This window comes from Bombus affinis, chromosome 5 (assembly GCF_024516045.1).
Source record: "Bombus affinis isolate iyBomAffi1 chromosome 5, iyBomAffi1.2, whole genome shotgun sequence".
NCBI lineage: Eukaryota > Metazoa > Arthropoda > Insecta > Hymenoptera > Apidae > Bombus > Bombus affinis.
Genome location: NC_066348.1, coordinates 17,931,811 through 17,948,521, shown reverse-complemented (window position 1 = coordinate 17,948,521; position 16,711 = coordinate 17,931,811). Strand labels below are relative to the sequence as shown.

Below are 16,711 nucleotides of genomic sequence, written 5' to 3'. Positions count from 1 at the left end.
TAGGCGCATGTACGTTTGCTGATTTATCTCGATCGAGTCGATCGATTCTGCCGAATTAACAGAAATGTGCATCGATCAAAAGATCGCGCGCGTGTGCGTGGTCGTTGGAAAAAATTCCACTAAACAGCCGCAGATACAGTTGGATCCCGTACGCGCTATAACCATCGCGACGTACAAACGCGGCTTTTGCGCACGCCTTCCATGGAAAACGATACGAGCAAGGGAGCAACGATGGGGATTCGAGAGACCGCCACGTCGCACCGGGGCTCGGACTTTGGGCTAGCAATTAACTGCCACCGATAAACCGGCGGCTTGTTTCGTCGCTCGAATTAATTTTCTCGGCGCGCGATAACGACATCGCCTGTTCGATTCGCTGATCGATCGCCGGCAGATCGAGCGCTACTCGGATCGTTTTTTCGCCGGTGCTTTCGCGAAATTTAACCACCAGCCTCTTATCCCTCTCTCTCTCTCTAGTCCGTGAATCGTTTTTGTTTGCTCGTGCTTTCCTCGCGATACGAACATGGAATGTGTGCCCTGTAATTATCGATGATACGCATTTTTCCTCGAACAATTTCCTGTTTTCTACGAAGTAACTGATATCGTGATCGTCGACGAATCTGTCAGAAACGAAAACAGCGTCTCAGATTTACGGTACGCCAAACTCTGTACGACTAAAGGACAAACACTGTACGAACGCGATTCGCGATATCACACCACTCACCTTATATCGATATCTGCCGAGTCAACCTTCCTTCAGCCTGAATCCTGCAGCAACTCGCATATTGAAAGATAGCCCAGCAGCGACAGAACGTTGCCAACAGGAACGAAACCCGTCGACTTTCAACGGGGCGGTAAATCAAATTGAGATTTCAAACGAGTTGCCGTGGCAACTTGTCTGTGTCATCGAATCGTGCCAGATAAGAGGATCGAGTTATAAATACCGTGCACGCAAAACCGAGCACCACGCGTGCAAGTACGCGCCACAGCGAAGAAACTAACACCACTCACGGCAACGAACGTTTCGCCGGTGTCGATAAGCGTTGGTCGGGACTTTAGTCGCGACGTTCGAATCGTCGTCTACTTCTCCGGATCGAATTCTTCGGTAAAATCTGCCGATACAGGGCTTCCGAAAAGACAGTCAGAATCTTTCGGAGAAGAAGAATACCGGAACCGAAGATATAAAAGGAAAGAAACTAGACGAGCAGCAGCGGAAAATTCACGCGAAACGAATTATTTTGGATAAATGAAGAGAAACCTTAATTATCGAATATACGAAGAGAGTCGACGACTCTTCCTATGGCAACGTAAGCGCATACAAATGACGATTATTAACAATCTCTATAAGATCGATTATACCAAATTAATGAAATCAGTAGCTTAAGAAAATTCTTGTAAAAGATGAAATTGCGAAAAGTAAGCGGGGTTTGTCCCATCGTTCCTGCTGACACGGAATCTACATCGTTGATACCAAGTATTTTGCACTGTTATTACGTTATGTAAACGTTATGTGGCAGAATGTGAGGATAAGAGAGAGTAAACGAAAGAATGCAAAATTCCTCGTAGAGATTTCAATAGCTGGAAGAAAGATTTTACAAAAGCAGATAATGAAATATCCTTTGTAGAATACAGGTTGTAGAATATTAGTTTATTATTACCTATTAATTGGAGATTATAACGTTGCGTAGTCTTTTACAAGCACTCGATATATTTATGATGGAGCGTATGGCAGGACTAAGTACGTAGGGTGTAAGTAAGGTTGCAAGGGGCGTATCGTTCAAATACGGACGTATCGCAATGGGTATACGTTAAGGTTAACGTATGAGAAAAAAAGACGAAAGGGAGGAGCAGGAAGGTAAAGGAAGGAGAATAAAAAGAAGCGGAAGGAGAAGAAGAACGGGCAGAGTCGACGTCGATGGCAACGGAGGCTTATCTCCATCCGAGGCCGGTAGCGAAACGGTCTGTGCCGGTATATACGTTCGTGTTTATACCGACTTGTCTATTCGTCAAACGGTCTTTTCTACCGGGCTTCGCTCGTCATCCGGCTATCGTCTTCGAGGATCAGGGATCGTCCGCAGCCTTTTGCGGGGCCGTCACGCGTTGCATGTGGCCTAACGGTATACGTACACTGCCGCGCCGTGCCGCGATCCTGGCAACTACGGACGCGTCCACGTATCGCCTTCCACGAAGGACACCCATCGACCAGAGCTCTGGCAGATCTGGCGGATCGTCGGGGCTGTTCATCTTGCGACGCGGTAACGATTATAATGGATACGAACGTATGCAAGCTGTGAAACGCAAGGGACGTAGAAACTCGGCGACAGTTCGAGACGGAACAACGTGTCCGGCTTCGTTCTATTCCAGCTTAAGGGCGTCTCCTTCCAGTAAATGCGGTGTTAACCTTTTGCTTGCGAGAAGTCCGCCGCCATGGTCGCACCGCGCTGTTCCGTTAACAGCCCGTCTGGTTACATAATCCTCTGATAGAATCGACCGAGGCGATTGCCACCTTTGTCATGCCGATGTGAAAATAATTCGAACAAACGAAAAAACGTTGAACATTTCCCAATTCTCCAAATTTCCGAAGAATTTCAAACTTCGCGGCTGTGGTTCTTCCTTGCTTTTGTATCTTATTCCCCCCGCAAAAACCTGCTGAAACTGCAAACCAATATTTCGTCGGACATCGTATACGTGAAAATATAACGATCGACGTTCGTATAAAATCGACTACTCCGGAGAAATGTAGCTAACCTAAATTTCAAAATATCGCCTTTCATCGTTCTAGAATATACGACTTAAAATACAACTGGAGTCTACGAGCATTTGTCAAACATGCGCGAGATCGTTCGCCACTTGAAACGTATGCGGTCGGGATACGAAATCGAAGGAACCTTCGAAAGCACTTTCGATTCGTTCTGGATTTGCGGCGGCCTCTGCTTCACAGCTACGACTCTCGACCAGGTGAGAAGGGGTCACCGACGGTGACCCGAGTCGAAAGCGAGCGCAAAGGAAACTCTAACCGCGTCGTCGCATCGTATCGCGTCGCGGCGAATGGTTTAACGTTTACGTAACGTGCGAGCATCGTTCGATCCTGTCGCGTTTCACAAGACGGGATCGAAGACGAAAGACGAAGACTGGCCAACGACAATGAGAGTAGAGCGGTTTTTGTAGACTCGGTACAACGTTTCCACGTTTCGCGTTTTTCTAATGGAAAAGATTACGAGAAAATATGCTGGTCCGCTATGAGGATTCGATCGGGGTTAGGTTTTCGATCGGGGGTACCGTGACTGATAACGACACGATTAAACCGCGGTCTCGATCGATTCTGTAAGTATTATTATCGGCACTTAAAGCCTCTTCTTACGACCTCTCATGGAAGCCATAGTTGCGACAAGAAAGCGCATAATTCCAAGTCCAATACCAAGTCCAGTACCAATTTTTATCAAAATAGTTATACGATATTATGTTCAAACCGTAATATAATTTATATGCCTGTATAACGCGTACAAACAATAAATAATAAAATAAATTGATAAGCGTCGACTTCAACTTCACTTACAGACGCGGTAATGGATATCCACTATCCATGACTACCAAGGTCAAACACTCGACGAAGAACAATCGCTGCATCGCGCGTAAAATTAAAAAGTACATGTATCTTTTATATCAGAGTAACAAATGTCCGATAACTGGTAGAAAGAGACGTATACAGGATTTAAAAAACGCAGAAAGTCGTGCGTTATGACTCTGTCGCGGTTACCGATCGACCATCGGTCAATCACATAAACCAACCAAGACATCCGCTTAAAAGTTGACGAATCGAAGCACTTTATAACGTGGTGCGAGTCGATGATTTGCATCTTGGTTGATTCGAGGTGCGATCGATATCGGAAAAACAAGTTGGGTTAGTTAGGCGTCCGCGCGACGAACGATTCTGTTAGCAAACAGCGTTAGACGTGGTTGGACATTTTTTCCATTCAGTCGCGGAATTGTTCGTTTCGTACTGTGTATTTTCGGATTGCGAAATTAATTAAAGAGCAATACAGAAATTTAAAACCGACGGTATTTTCGGGATTTCTCTCTTTGCCATTGGTCTAGGCCCTAAGCCCCGAGAAGAGCACGAGTCGTGTTGGAAAACTTAGCAGCCGTGTTGGGTAAACGCAGTTCGCTCTACTCTGTATTTGCAAAAGTGTCCTGCGCGAGCCCTTTTCCTTCGTACGGAATAGTCATTTTTCGGAATTTGCGTAATTTTCGTCGATCGAGTCCCTTTGTAATATAAATATGTATGTAAAAAGGCTGGATGTATCGTGTAAAGGATATTTTAAACACGATCGGGTAACGGGCCAACGGAATGCAGGATGCTGCAACAGTCGCACAGCGCATGGAGAAAGGGAGGAGGGGCACGAAATAAAAAGGAAAAAGGGAGACGCGAAATGGACCAAGGGACCCGTTCGAATCGCCAACAATAAATGCGCGCGTCTTCTCTCTCGGGAGGGTGCCGTCATTCTTGACAGTCGCCTTCAACTTCAACCTCTTCGTTTTCGTCGACGACGGCGCGGCGCGGCGCGGCGTCGCGTCTCGTCTCGTCGCATCTTTGTCCAGACCGATCGATCGTTTCTCGGATCGTCCCGATGAAGAAACAAAAGCATAATTTATATCGGGGAAAAAGAAGAAGGAAGCTCGACAAGGATCGTGCCACGGCGTTGCAACGTCTCGGACAGGAAGGGATATGTCAATCGAAACGGGCTACTTTGATCGATGGCAATAATATCGGTATTGTTCTGATAAATTATTCCTCCGATATAGGGCCGATACGTTCGATCCAGCTCCGACGTGTACACCGATACGTCAGCTTGACAACAACATCGCGCAAAGCGATGCTCTTAAACGGTGATTAGGGACGTTCAAAGTTCAAAGGCTGAGCTTTTGTAGGTACTGTTTTCTCGTTCGATACTTTGGTTCGTGATATTATATACGCGATAGCATACGTGTAGCATCGAGTTGATAATTAGATTAATAAGTAACTATTTGCGTTCGTAACAACGAACGAGAATAAAACAGATGGAAACAGACGTGGTGGAGATTAGGCAAAACATAGATTTTCCGTTATTTAAAAATTGTATATCGAGTTGTACGTTTGACAGAATGTCAAGAGAACGCTACGAACGAACAAAACGTGATCTAAAAAGAATCTATTCGATCTATCGTCTCTATTACGATTTATTCAAAATTCCAGCCTAATTTGTCGCTGTCGTTCAATTACATTACACATAGAACTTTAAATTATATTCTATCGCTATAACGAAGAATAACGAACTTGCATGAAAAGGACGCGTCCATCGTCCAAAGTACGCCATCGACCGACTAAGCATCGAGTTTCCTTTAACGGAAACCAAGCTAAGAATTTCTTTTCCGAAGAAAATGCTTCCTAATTCCTGGAGGAAAGTCGAATTGAGATAACAAAGAGTTACTTTGAGCTGACTGTTCGCAATCGGCGCAATTGTGCGGCAACTATGTTGTGGCCCTTGCAGCCAAGATTTACGAAGCACGATCCATGGGCAGAAGAATGGAACCGCTATAAGGGCAGGGGGAAATAGAGAGAGAGAGAGAGAGAGTCGTAGAAAAGAAGAAGCGAGTCGAATAAGGGCTGCGAGATAACAGAACGCGCCAGCCATTGTCCAGCCATTGGACAATGCAAGGCTGCTGGATTATGCGCTAGGAGCTGGAAGCAATCTACATCTTCAACGATGTATCATAGCGCGCGTGTTCCGATGGAACATCTCCTGGCTCTCAACGCCGGAACTCGTTCCATCGTTTTCGGCCTCCCTTTCTCTCTCTTCTCTCCCTCTCTCCCTCTCTCCCTCTCCTTCTCCTTCTTCCGCTCACACGTTTATATATCGAGTTACGTTATATTAGAAGGTATGCGTTGTTGTCGCGTCCAATCGAAAATACGTCGAGATACATGTTCGAAACAGATTTTCTGTCAAGTGCGTATTATCGTGGAGAAAAACGAACGAATTGGTTGAAAGAATTCTGCGTATTTAAAGTGGATGTTTTAACGAAAACCCGTGTATTCGCGGTATGTAAAGAGTATGGAATAAAAGGAGTAGCGTATATCGAGCGAATCAAAGTAAATGAAATAAATTTCAATAAAATGTCCGATCGCTTTTTCCAACGACTTTCGTATATGATGGGCAAAGTACACTCGTATACGTAGAAACAACGAAATTTCTCCGGATTCAGATTTGATGTATCAGGTGGTATTTTAGCGATAGTCGAGGAAGAGCGCCGGTCACTGTGACTAGCGAATTCCCGGTTCCGTGTGAACACCTGGACGTATACCTGAGAAGATGGCGTCGCGGATAACATCGTCTTGCCTTTGTCGGACTGTTCATCGGGACGATGTATGGCACCTTTCGCACGATGCCACCTTTACATCATCATCGCGGTCAGGTAGCTACCATATACTTTAGCGAAACGATATAGCTGGTACTCTACTACACCGAAAATATTTTCGTACGTAGGTTCTTCGATTCGTGTATTTCATTTTGCGACGAAATATTTCGATCAAGAATATGTTTAATTTTGCAGGAAAAATATCCGCCGCCGTCAAATATTTGACACCGTCATCGCGTCTGTAACCAGAAGACGTTTCAAATTTATAACGATCCTACTTTGTATCAGAAGCGACGATCGTGTATCTTTTACGTTGAATTGCGTTCCCTTGAATTTCGTTTATTAATTAAAAATTTCATTTCGTTTATTAATAATCTTTACATTGCGGTTCTTATCGAGAGGAAAATATTCGATATAGAAGGAGAACTAGAATGAAAACGCTTCTTTGCAGGGTGAAAATTGTACAAATTTCAATAATTTATTTCCACGTATTTCCAAGGCAAATGCCGCTCTCTTGAAACGTTACGTTCCGCTACCTGCATACTTCTTCGGTAGAATTACTTACCGAATACAATTCGATCGGTATCGACGATGTGATATCGATGTGATATGCGGTGCGAAAAATGTCATGTCCTACGTTATAAAGCAATCGTGTTTCAACATTACCATCGTTGTCGAACGATGTTACTTGCAAGGCAGTAAGTAGTATCTCGTCGATTACTATCGAGTTCGAACGCTATGCTTCGATCTTTTTCTCACTGTACGAATTGTCGTGGTTGCACGGCTGTTCCTACGCTACCGACTTATTAATCCTCGTTTCTTCAAGGCTGCGATACGAAATAGACAGCGTGTACGCGTAGCCAGAGGGCCACGTTATCAGATGAATCGCATTATCAGATCGGTCTGTAGTCTTGTAATCGTTATCGTCCGTCAGCGCGAGAGTGTGAGCGTGAATGTCGGTGACAAGCAACTGCTGTTGCCACTTGCATTTTGCGTTGTAACCCAACGTGTTCGCTATTGCTGGCGGAAATTACATGGACAATTTCGTTCTTTCTTTCGTCGTGTACACTTTCCCGCATCGTTCCACAACTTGTTGCCGAGGAATCGAAAGACAGATGCCGCGTGCCAGTAGCGGCAGAGTTTGATCGAGCTGGAGAAGGAACGATGGTGAACGACAGCGGTTTGCTCTGGCAAGAACGACGCTTCGATTCACGAACGTAGTATACCAGAGCAATTTACAAAGGCCGATACGAAGCGTGGAGAGTTGGAGAGACGGGGTGCGTGGAGTGTGCAGCGTGGACGCAAGTGGCACGTATGCAACTCGTCTGCGAGAGATTCTGAATGCTGGAGTATCCTCTTTCCTCGAACCTCTTAGCGCTATTTAGCGGATCCTTTTACGGGACAGCAGGACCCGACAAGAAAGGAAAGCGCAGCAAACGGACCGACGCAACGAGCCTCGAAACAACGGGACGAAAAAGAGACCAGGTTTAAGAAAGAGAAACGGAGACGAGAGCATGGTACAACCAGAGACGGAAGAAAGAGAAGAAGAAGAGACGACGGAGGTGGAGTACCAAAATGGCAGTTCGCTCGGCCAATGGCCAATCCAGGGACAAGATAAGCCTTTGTGCCCGTACAGGGGCCTGGGGCAAAGAATCCCCTCGTTTCGGTCTCATATTTCGCGAATCCTGCTATCATATTTTACTCGTTGCCCCCTCTCGGCTCTTTCCTTCCCTCCCGTCTTTCATACCCTTCCACCTTCGGCTCCTTCGGCCCGTCTCTCATTTTTTGCTCTCTCGCTTTTCGGAACCGTCCAGCTCCGTTCTACCTTCTCGATCCCCCTCCAGCCACCGTCGATTATTCGCTGCTCTAGTCGAAACAGGTCCATTGGATTCGATCGTTCGACGTCTGTTCTGTCTCTTGACGCTCCGCCGCGGTTCAACATCGGTTTCACTCGTTACGTTCATAAGTCGTAGAGCAACGTTCATCGAGTATATATATATATATATATAATATATTCAAGTGGAAATCGAATCATCTCCGTTTAAACACCGACAGGTTCCATTCGATTTTAAGGGATGCTGGACACACGTATCGAGTTCGAACAAGAAAGAGGGAAGAAAGAATCACGCGAGTCGATCGATAAATGTCATGCAGGAGGAGAGCGGAAATTTCTCTTTAAAATTTTCATTCGCGTATTTATGATTCGCTGTCGATTAATTTGCGGCCGTTGAATCGATCCACGACGAAACATTAACAAAACCCCCGACCAACGACCGTTGATCGCCGTCAGACGAATCTCTCGGGGGTAGATGGACAGGATCCAACCGGTTTCAGAAAGCGGACACGAAAGGAAGGACGCCAGCCGGATTAAATTATTTTCACCAGCGAAAGTCGTTGTCTCTTCTTGTTCGAATTTCGCTCTGCTCTGCAATTTCGATCTGGTAAATCGTTCGAAATTTTCCTGCAATTGCGTTTTCTTTCCTATTAACGATCCCTGTAATTTCTAAGAACAACGTGTAAACTCGTGCGGTTTTTGGAGAAAAATTTGGCGCGGATAGATCCGTCTTTGGCGAGAGAAAATCAAGAGACAAACGATTTTTCGGGTAATTATAGAAATTATACGATGCCTTTGTTTACTTCTCAAGATGAAAAGAAAGAAAAGAAGGAGAGTTGCATCCGAGAAAGTTTTAACAATTTTTTCAAGTTTTTCCGAAACAACAAAAATACTAATTTACCGATGAAATTTAAAGGCTAGAAATCTTTGTAGAAGGATACGAGGTATGTTCGTCCAATTGTCCGATATCTTTCCTCGATATCCGTCCGATATCGATCGTTCATCGCCTGGTTATCGGAATCTTACCCGACCTCTTATTACGTATACGAACTACCATCGCCTAACGTCGCTCCATTACTTATAATATAAGCGTGCAACGATAAGATGAAAATAGTAGGGACACGCGTTGTCTGATACACTCTGGTGCATCGCAGTTGATTGACGAGTTTGCGACATTATTATGTGTTTAAGAGGAAACGTTTCGCGCAGTGCTGTTGCGTGGATACAATGAACTCCGATTAACCGAACGAAAAATCATAGATGATAGAGAGAAATATAAACGATACGATACGATACGAATCAACCTAGCGCCCCGACAGGTTCGTGCAAACAAAGTTCTACCGTATTTCGAAATTAGTTGAAACCCTTATTCCTCGAACACGGAAACCTACCTACGAAATATAATACTACGAAAAGAAGCCGAAGCATCCGGAAAAACGAAAACGATGCACACCCGTGCGATAACCAACCTCGTAGAACCTTAAAAATCCCCAAACTTCTTCGAATAATAGCTGATACATAGATTTCGATTTGCCGATTCGTCCGACTCGACGTCGCAAACCACCAACGCCGCCACTAGCCGTTCTTCGTTCTCGCCCATCTCGCAGATATCTGGTGAACGTGCACAGCTCATTCTCTGTCGATTACATCGACGATTATCGACCGGTAGAATCTCGATTGGCCCTCTCTATGCTAGGCCCTTAAGCCTATCTTTTCTCCTCTGCCAGCCGGAAACATGTTTCCTCCATAGCGCGGCGTCAAACAATTAAGGTTGACTTACGCGTGGCTGAGGCGCGTACCAACCGTGTTAAAAGATTAAACGAGTTACCGTCCTTGCCGCGCATCAGATAACGCAATCCGAGGCCCTGTCATCTCGGAAGAATTTACCGGCGACACCGCGGCACCGCGGCGTCGCGGCTCCGGGGGGCACACGGCTTTCGAGCAACAGCTCGCGCTCGCCAGTATCTCTCCGTGTGTATACTATCGCCTCGGTGAAATCTTGATTTCCACGGCTGGCAAAGCGTGCCTGGTTCAACGCCAGCGACTTTTCCACGAAAACGCCTTTGCTTCGTTCGTATCGCTCATCCGCATCCACCTTGCGACCCAACAAACTCGAGATTCTTTGCTAATTATCATCCGCCACGCAATTTTAATTAATTTAAAATTAACGTTACGCGCACGACAATCGCTTTAACTAGCGTGTACCGTTTTTTATCTTTAGATTTTGACCTTTTTCCCAATCTAATAAATTCCCTGGCATGGTAAAGTTTGATACTTTCCAAAATTGCCTAAATTACAAAGTATGGATTTTCGACTCGATAACATCGACCGCGCACGAAAATCTCAAATCCGTTGTATCGTAAGTATCTGATACAAAGCACGTGTAAATTATTATCGCGTAACTCGTCTAATAAATAATCAGGTTGCTAGTTGTAGAAACACGAGCGAAGCAGTTGGATGGATCGTACGGTGAGTCCGATCGACACGAACATTCGCCTGTAATCTGTGATCTGCGATCTGGTTTACTTATGACCGTGCGGACCATAGCTAGATACTGTTTGTTCCTATACGGTATTGGCGGTCACTGTCGCGTTTCGAGAACACCTCTCGATGGCAGGTTTTAGAAATAAAAGGGCAGAAACGGTGGAAAGAAGCGAAGGTTTGACTTACCAGGCATGCAGACGCAACGAAAGGTCCCAGGATCGTCCAGACACGAGCCGTCGTTCTGACAGGGATGGGACTCGCACTCGTTCACGTTTGTCTCGCATCTCGGTCCCGTGAATCCTTGTGCACAGTTGCAGGCGAAAGAGCCAGGTGTGTTTACGCAAATACCATCGTGTTCACAAGGGGATCCTAGAAAAATGCAAGAAAGAAAGTTAAAAATATGTTGACAATTTGTTGACTCTGAAGGTTTATCGATGACAGTATATATATATTAGTTCTTTTCGCGCTTAAGATCAACGAACGAGCAACAGCTGGAAAAACGAAGCGTATAATTTTCGAGACGGAAACTCGGAACAAAGACGTAGGGTGTTTAAACATCCAAAAGCTCCGGTAATTAGGTAACAATCGCGAATTGGTGAACGCTTGGTGCATAATAATTAATTATTAACCATGGCAGGAGTCAAAGTGCAGCACGTGGGCGGATGCTCCGTGGGATGGGCGACGAATGCACGATAGCGAGCCTTAATTGACCAGGTCGACGTAGATTTTAAAGATGCTGCCGTTAGGGAGCGAAAAAGGGAGGAAAGAAGAAAAAGGGATGGATGGATGGACGGACGACGACGGCGACGACGACGACGACGACGACGACGACGACGACGACGATGACCATAAGAAGGAAGATGCCTGTCATCCCCGAGAATGAAACTTGTTCCTCGAGAGTGGTCAACGATCCGTTTGGACTGCTAGTTTTCTCGAACTCGCGCGGTTCGCGCTAATTGCAATAACATAATTACAGCTGGCAGCTGTTTCTTCGCCATTCCTGTGTTCCATTAAGTCGTTTCTTCCTTGAAATATCGGCCTTAATTTAGTTAGTCTTTTCGTTATTCTTGCGAGATTGCTTCTATATCGTGATATTTCGCGACTGTAATTTCATCGGAGCTTTATTCGACAGGCTTGGTTGTAATAAAACTCTAATAAAGCTTGTGCTTTGTATTATCGATATCGTTAAAGCGAATACGCATGGGACGAAATGTAGAAAAAGTCCTAGAATTTTAGGAAACGCGTTGTAAAAGTACGATCGACGGTGTGATAGAAAAGAAAAAATGGCGGAGATATAAAATTGCTCGAAGAAAAAGCTTTTGTTACGAATCTCCAAGCTTCTACGAATACGCAGGCCAGTGCGTTAATCTTTGGAATCCAATAGACTTTCTTATAAAAAATTTAACGTTGCATACAGCTATTATTTACCTGCAATTATTTTAACAGCAATTATTCTAACAGCTTTCATTTTTATATCGAATCTGCCGTGTGTTCATTTTCGCTTTCGCAGTTTAGTACAGAATCGCGTAAAAATTTCTCTTTTCGATTTTTTCCATTTCTCGTACGATTAATTGGTAGTAATTAGGAAACTATCTTGAATTACGTACATATATGGAATATCAAATGCAATTACTGGTATAAGAAAGAAGATAAGTATCTAGCATCTTCTTCCTCGTTAATAGGATATTAATAGAAAAATCAAAATAATCTTCTTTTACGATACACGAGGCTAGCGCGAGGTCGTTATATCTGTCATTTATCATCGCGTTTATACCATTAAAGGGTACAGTTATGGGAAAAGATATAAATGGTTTAATAATCAGTCTCGTTACGAGTTAAATTCTTAGTGACTCGGCGGGATTTAGCGTAAGTACGGCAATCCTCTCTCTACTTTCACCGAAAGACCAAGTTTCGATGCACTTGAAAATCTACGATCAAAAATCCTCGGTGAATCAGTTACCGCGTTACACGTCGTCCCTTAGCATACAACGTGCGTGGCATTCGAGAAGAAACATCGGGACCTGGTTACGGTTCGTTGGCAGGGCAACGCGTACAACGATTACTCGCGATATTTATGAGGTTTTTGAACAACTAAAGCGATATCGTCGTTCGCGGCACGGTCGGATGCCGCTCTCGTGTAACTCAACGATGGTTTTTCCAACTCTGCGTCGCAATTGCTGTCGCCGCGCGCGATGTTTCACGAAGGGACGTGGAAGAGGAAAGAAAAAGCGGAAGGCGAGGGGTGTACGCGTGTTACCGGGTAACCGGGGGCGGCAAGAAACGCATTGCTGGGTCGTGTCGGCGATCTTCAAGGACGGTGGGCATCGGTGTTGTCGACAGACGATGGAAGAAAGCGATACTTGAAGTCGATGCGAGGGAGGTAGGTGGATGACTGGGCGCACGGTGCTATAGGGGCTCTGTCCTCGAGGTAGCTTTAATTAAGCGCGACAAGTATATTTTCTCATTTCTAGAGAATGATCATTAGAAGAAATATGAGGAAATTGTACGATATTTGAAAAGTTTATTGGCAAGCAAAGATCGCAGGTGATATTCGGTACTAGTTTCGGCTATACTCGCGGCTATGATCATGTTGCTAGTGCCGGGAAACGATGCGTATGGTACATCAGGTTCCTAGATGTATGTAACAGAACTTGGCTGCTATCGAACGCGCTGCTAAATTTACATCGAGTTAAACAAAATGACTACCTTCTATGGAAAAACGTGTCAACGGTCGCGAATCTATGGTCAAAAAGAGAATAGCTTGCTAATGAAACGGAGAATGATTCTGTGCGTAAAACGCAAATAAACGTGATAGACGAAAGCGAACGGAAGTAGCGCCGAAAGAGAACACCGACGAGACGCTTCGGTCGGCGATTCGGTTAATCCCGACTGCTTGGAGAATTCGCCTTTGACGAGGCTCGATCGCCGACGAGTACGAGAAGGTTGAGTCCGCGTTCTCCGATATAATATCACGGATAATCGATCAATTGCACTCTCGACGTCCAACTGCAGTTTACGAGTTTTGTTGAGTCGCCGCGCCGAAACGCGCCGAAACGCGCCGAAACGCGCCGAACCACGCGATCTGTCTGCGACGATGAGAGCGCTGGCTCCGAGAGGAGCTGCCCCGGAGGAACTTAATCTACCAGAAAATATGCAATCTAGATAATAACAGAGCACAGGCTGGAGCGCGAGGTCATTATGGTTATTATTAAACTTAAAATAACAATTTAGCGTTTAATTAGATTGGTCGGTGCTTCGCCGCCACCGTTCCGTTCCCTTGAGAAAAGATCGGACTACGGGAAATGTCTCTTTTCAGGCCTCCCCTTCCGCTAAAACGTTATTACCGACCTTCTGTCTCGCAACCTGCGCACCGATATCGTGGAAGATGAACGGGTTTTACGCGATTTATCGGCTTTCATATTTTTGCAATTCGCAACTCGCGAAGAACGTTTTTCGTAAAAGAGACGCTCTGTTTACGATTGTTGCCGATTTTGAGTATTCTAAAGGCGAATTTCGATCGATGGAAAGACGGTGCAAGCATTCCTGACGATCGGGTCAGGTATAAGAACTCCTTGTGCCTCGTATCGGCTTACCCCATTGTCAGGCCAACGTTGCCAAATTTCGGTGTAACAATGGCTCTTTGTTTAGCGGACAGGTAGCGAACGGAGGCCTGGTTCCTCCTGATTCTGAGCCGAGAGATCCGGCCGAGTCGACTTTGACTCTAAAACGAAGAAGGCGAGGAAGCGGGTTTCGAGCACCGGCACGGAGCTTGATCACGAAGGAAAAGGGATTTCGTTACAGGTTACCGCGTTGTTTGCGCTGGCACGCGATGATCGGACTCGCGGGACTCACGCCAAGTGCCCGTTACGCGAACACAAGCGAAGAAAAAGGGAAGGAATTTGATCGCCGAGCCGATTTTCCCGACAATTCTCCTCGAAACTATCCGCGACGACTTGTACGGAGTAGGCTTTTTATACAAAATAAACGCTTCAATTCGTGCGAGTGTGTTAGTAATTACGCGTTCGACGTAAGACGTTTAGATCACGATCGACGCGTGGTTACGAAATATTTTTCCTTCGACGTTTAATTTAGTTTGTATTTTTTGCTCGTTTACGTCAACTCGGCCAACGAATACGAATAGACGAAAAGACGGTGGATCGTTCGACCGTTCGATCGTTCGTTGACTTTTGCCCTGATTCGGGCACGTCCTGCCCGATCATTCTTTGCTTCGAACAGACGCGCGTGCAAGTTTCCACGTGCGAGTCGACGGTGCAAAAATGCTATGTATTTGTAAGATACTAGCTATAAAATACCATGTACGGTAAATACGATTAGACCGGAAATACGATCAGATAGATACCGGGAATCGCTCGTATTCCGTCCATTCGATGTACGTTCGATTGCCGTTCGAGCCAGCAAGAATCTTTCGATACGTGTTACAAATCACGATACGTATCTCGTACTACTTACGTACTACTTATATCTACGTCGTAAAAACGAAATGGACTGTCCAAACCGGATTGCCTAACCCACGCGACCTCGCCAACTCCCTTTGACCGTCGCTTCGCCATCCTCGCGACCGCTTCGCCTCGCTTGGAAATTAAGACCGCTCGGCTCCTGATCCGAGTTCGATCGACGCTGAACCGAGCAAGGGAGCGAGGGAAAAAACACCGGAATAAAAGGGGAGAGACGGCGCGATCCACGACACGCGAGGTACTTTCGCATGGCCGCGTCGCTGCGCTGTCACGAATTATGACGTCTCGACGGTGTCACGTTCGCGCGGTGTTTTGGCGGCCGCGAACACGAACCGCGAACCGATGTAATTCGACACCGGACAAGAACAAGCCGGTTTGAGGCGGTGGTCCTTCGTTGCAAACGGCCCGACATTTTCGGAGATGCGGCGTAAATATTTATAGCGTTACTTAACGATACACACGCGACAAAGAACTTCTTCTTCTTCTCGTTCGCGACTCGTCGGATCTTCTCCGGACGAATTGCAAGAAGATGAGCGGCGAAACGGAATTATCTCGCGGGCAGAATAAATTACCTTGTTCTTCGAAATTATCCGATCCCGCTGGGCATGCTTTTCCTTTGCGGTAGTTGCATACGAAAAACTTGTTATATACCGTGCCGTGCGATCATGGAAGAAGAGCGAAATTTCGACGAATCGAGGTTTCTCGCGAGTAAAATTGCAATTAACCGAAATAACATCGCAATCGTTAACTGCTTCGTTGTGGGTAAATTTTTGTATCAAAGTAAAAAAAGAAAAAAAGAAACGAGTCGAAGATGGACGAAGCGATGTGAAGAAAAAAAGAGTGCAGTGAATTTGATAGAGTAAATGAGTCACGGTAGTACATGTTATATAATGGGCGCGCGATTAAATACTGTAATAACGGAGATTCGAAAATTCTGATAGTTTTGGCGAACGTTCGGTATCGCGATAAAAGTTTGATTTTACGATTTAAGGTATCGAATTTACGTAGGAACTGGATAGTTTGAATCGTTCGAACGACAGTTCCATCGTCGCTGATGATAATTTTTGCCCACGATACGCGGCCGACGAAGAAGAAAAAGAAGAGGAAGAAGAAGAAGAAGAAGAAGGAAAACGACAAGTAAAAGAGACGATAGAAGAAGAAAAAGGAACAAGGAGACGCGTCTTTGAGTAACGTCTTCCTAATTACAATCCTCGCGTTCGAAGCAAGACGCACGATGCGTTGCCCGTCTACCGTCCAAAACGAACGGGTTTCCGAATAGGGCTGGCTCGTGCAGAAAAACTGGCATCCTTGATTCGTTATGCGGCTACAAAAAGGCTTTAACGGTCGAAATATGGTGCAGGGTAGTCGGTCGGCTCGACAGGGGCCAGCTTTCTCCCTACGGAGCTATACGTATGTACGCGACTATTTCATTCGGTAGCAGCGGTTGGTCAATCTCTCGGTTCGAGAAGAATAAGATACGAAAAGGCAAGAATCGCGAGTGTGAGTGACCGTGCACGAAAGAGAAACT

General features: G+C 45.5%; 1 protein-coding gene across 3 annotated transcripts in view; it reads right to left on the bottom strand.

The window, feature by feature from the left end:
* The window catches only part of LOC126916261 (neurogenic locus Notch protein), a 178,747-nt gene that overhangs the window by 42,096 nt on the left and 119,940 nt on the right, over positions 1-16,711 (bottom strand). For all 3 annotated transcript variants that reach the window (XM_050721841.1, XM_050721843.1, XM_050721842.1), the window contains one exon: positions 10,895-11,077. In XM_050721841.1, coding sequence (XP_050577798.1) covers positions 10,895-11,077 — 183 coding nt within the window. The remainder of the gene's footprint in view (positions 1-10,894; positions 11,078-16,711) is intronic.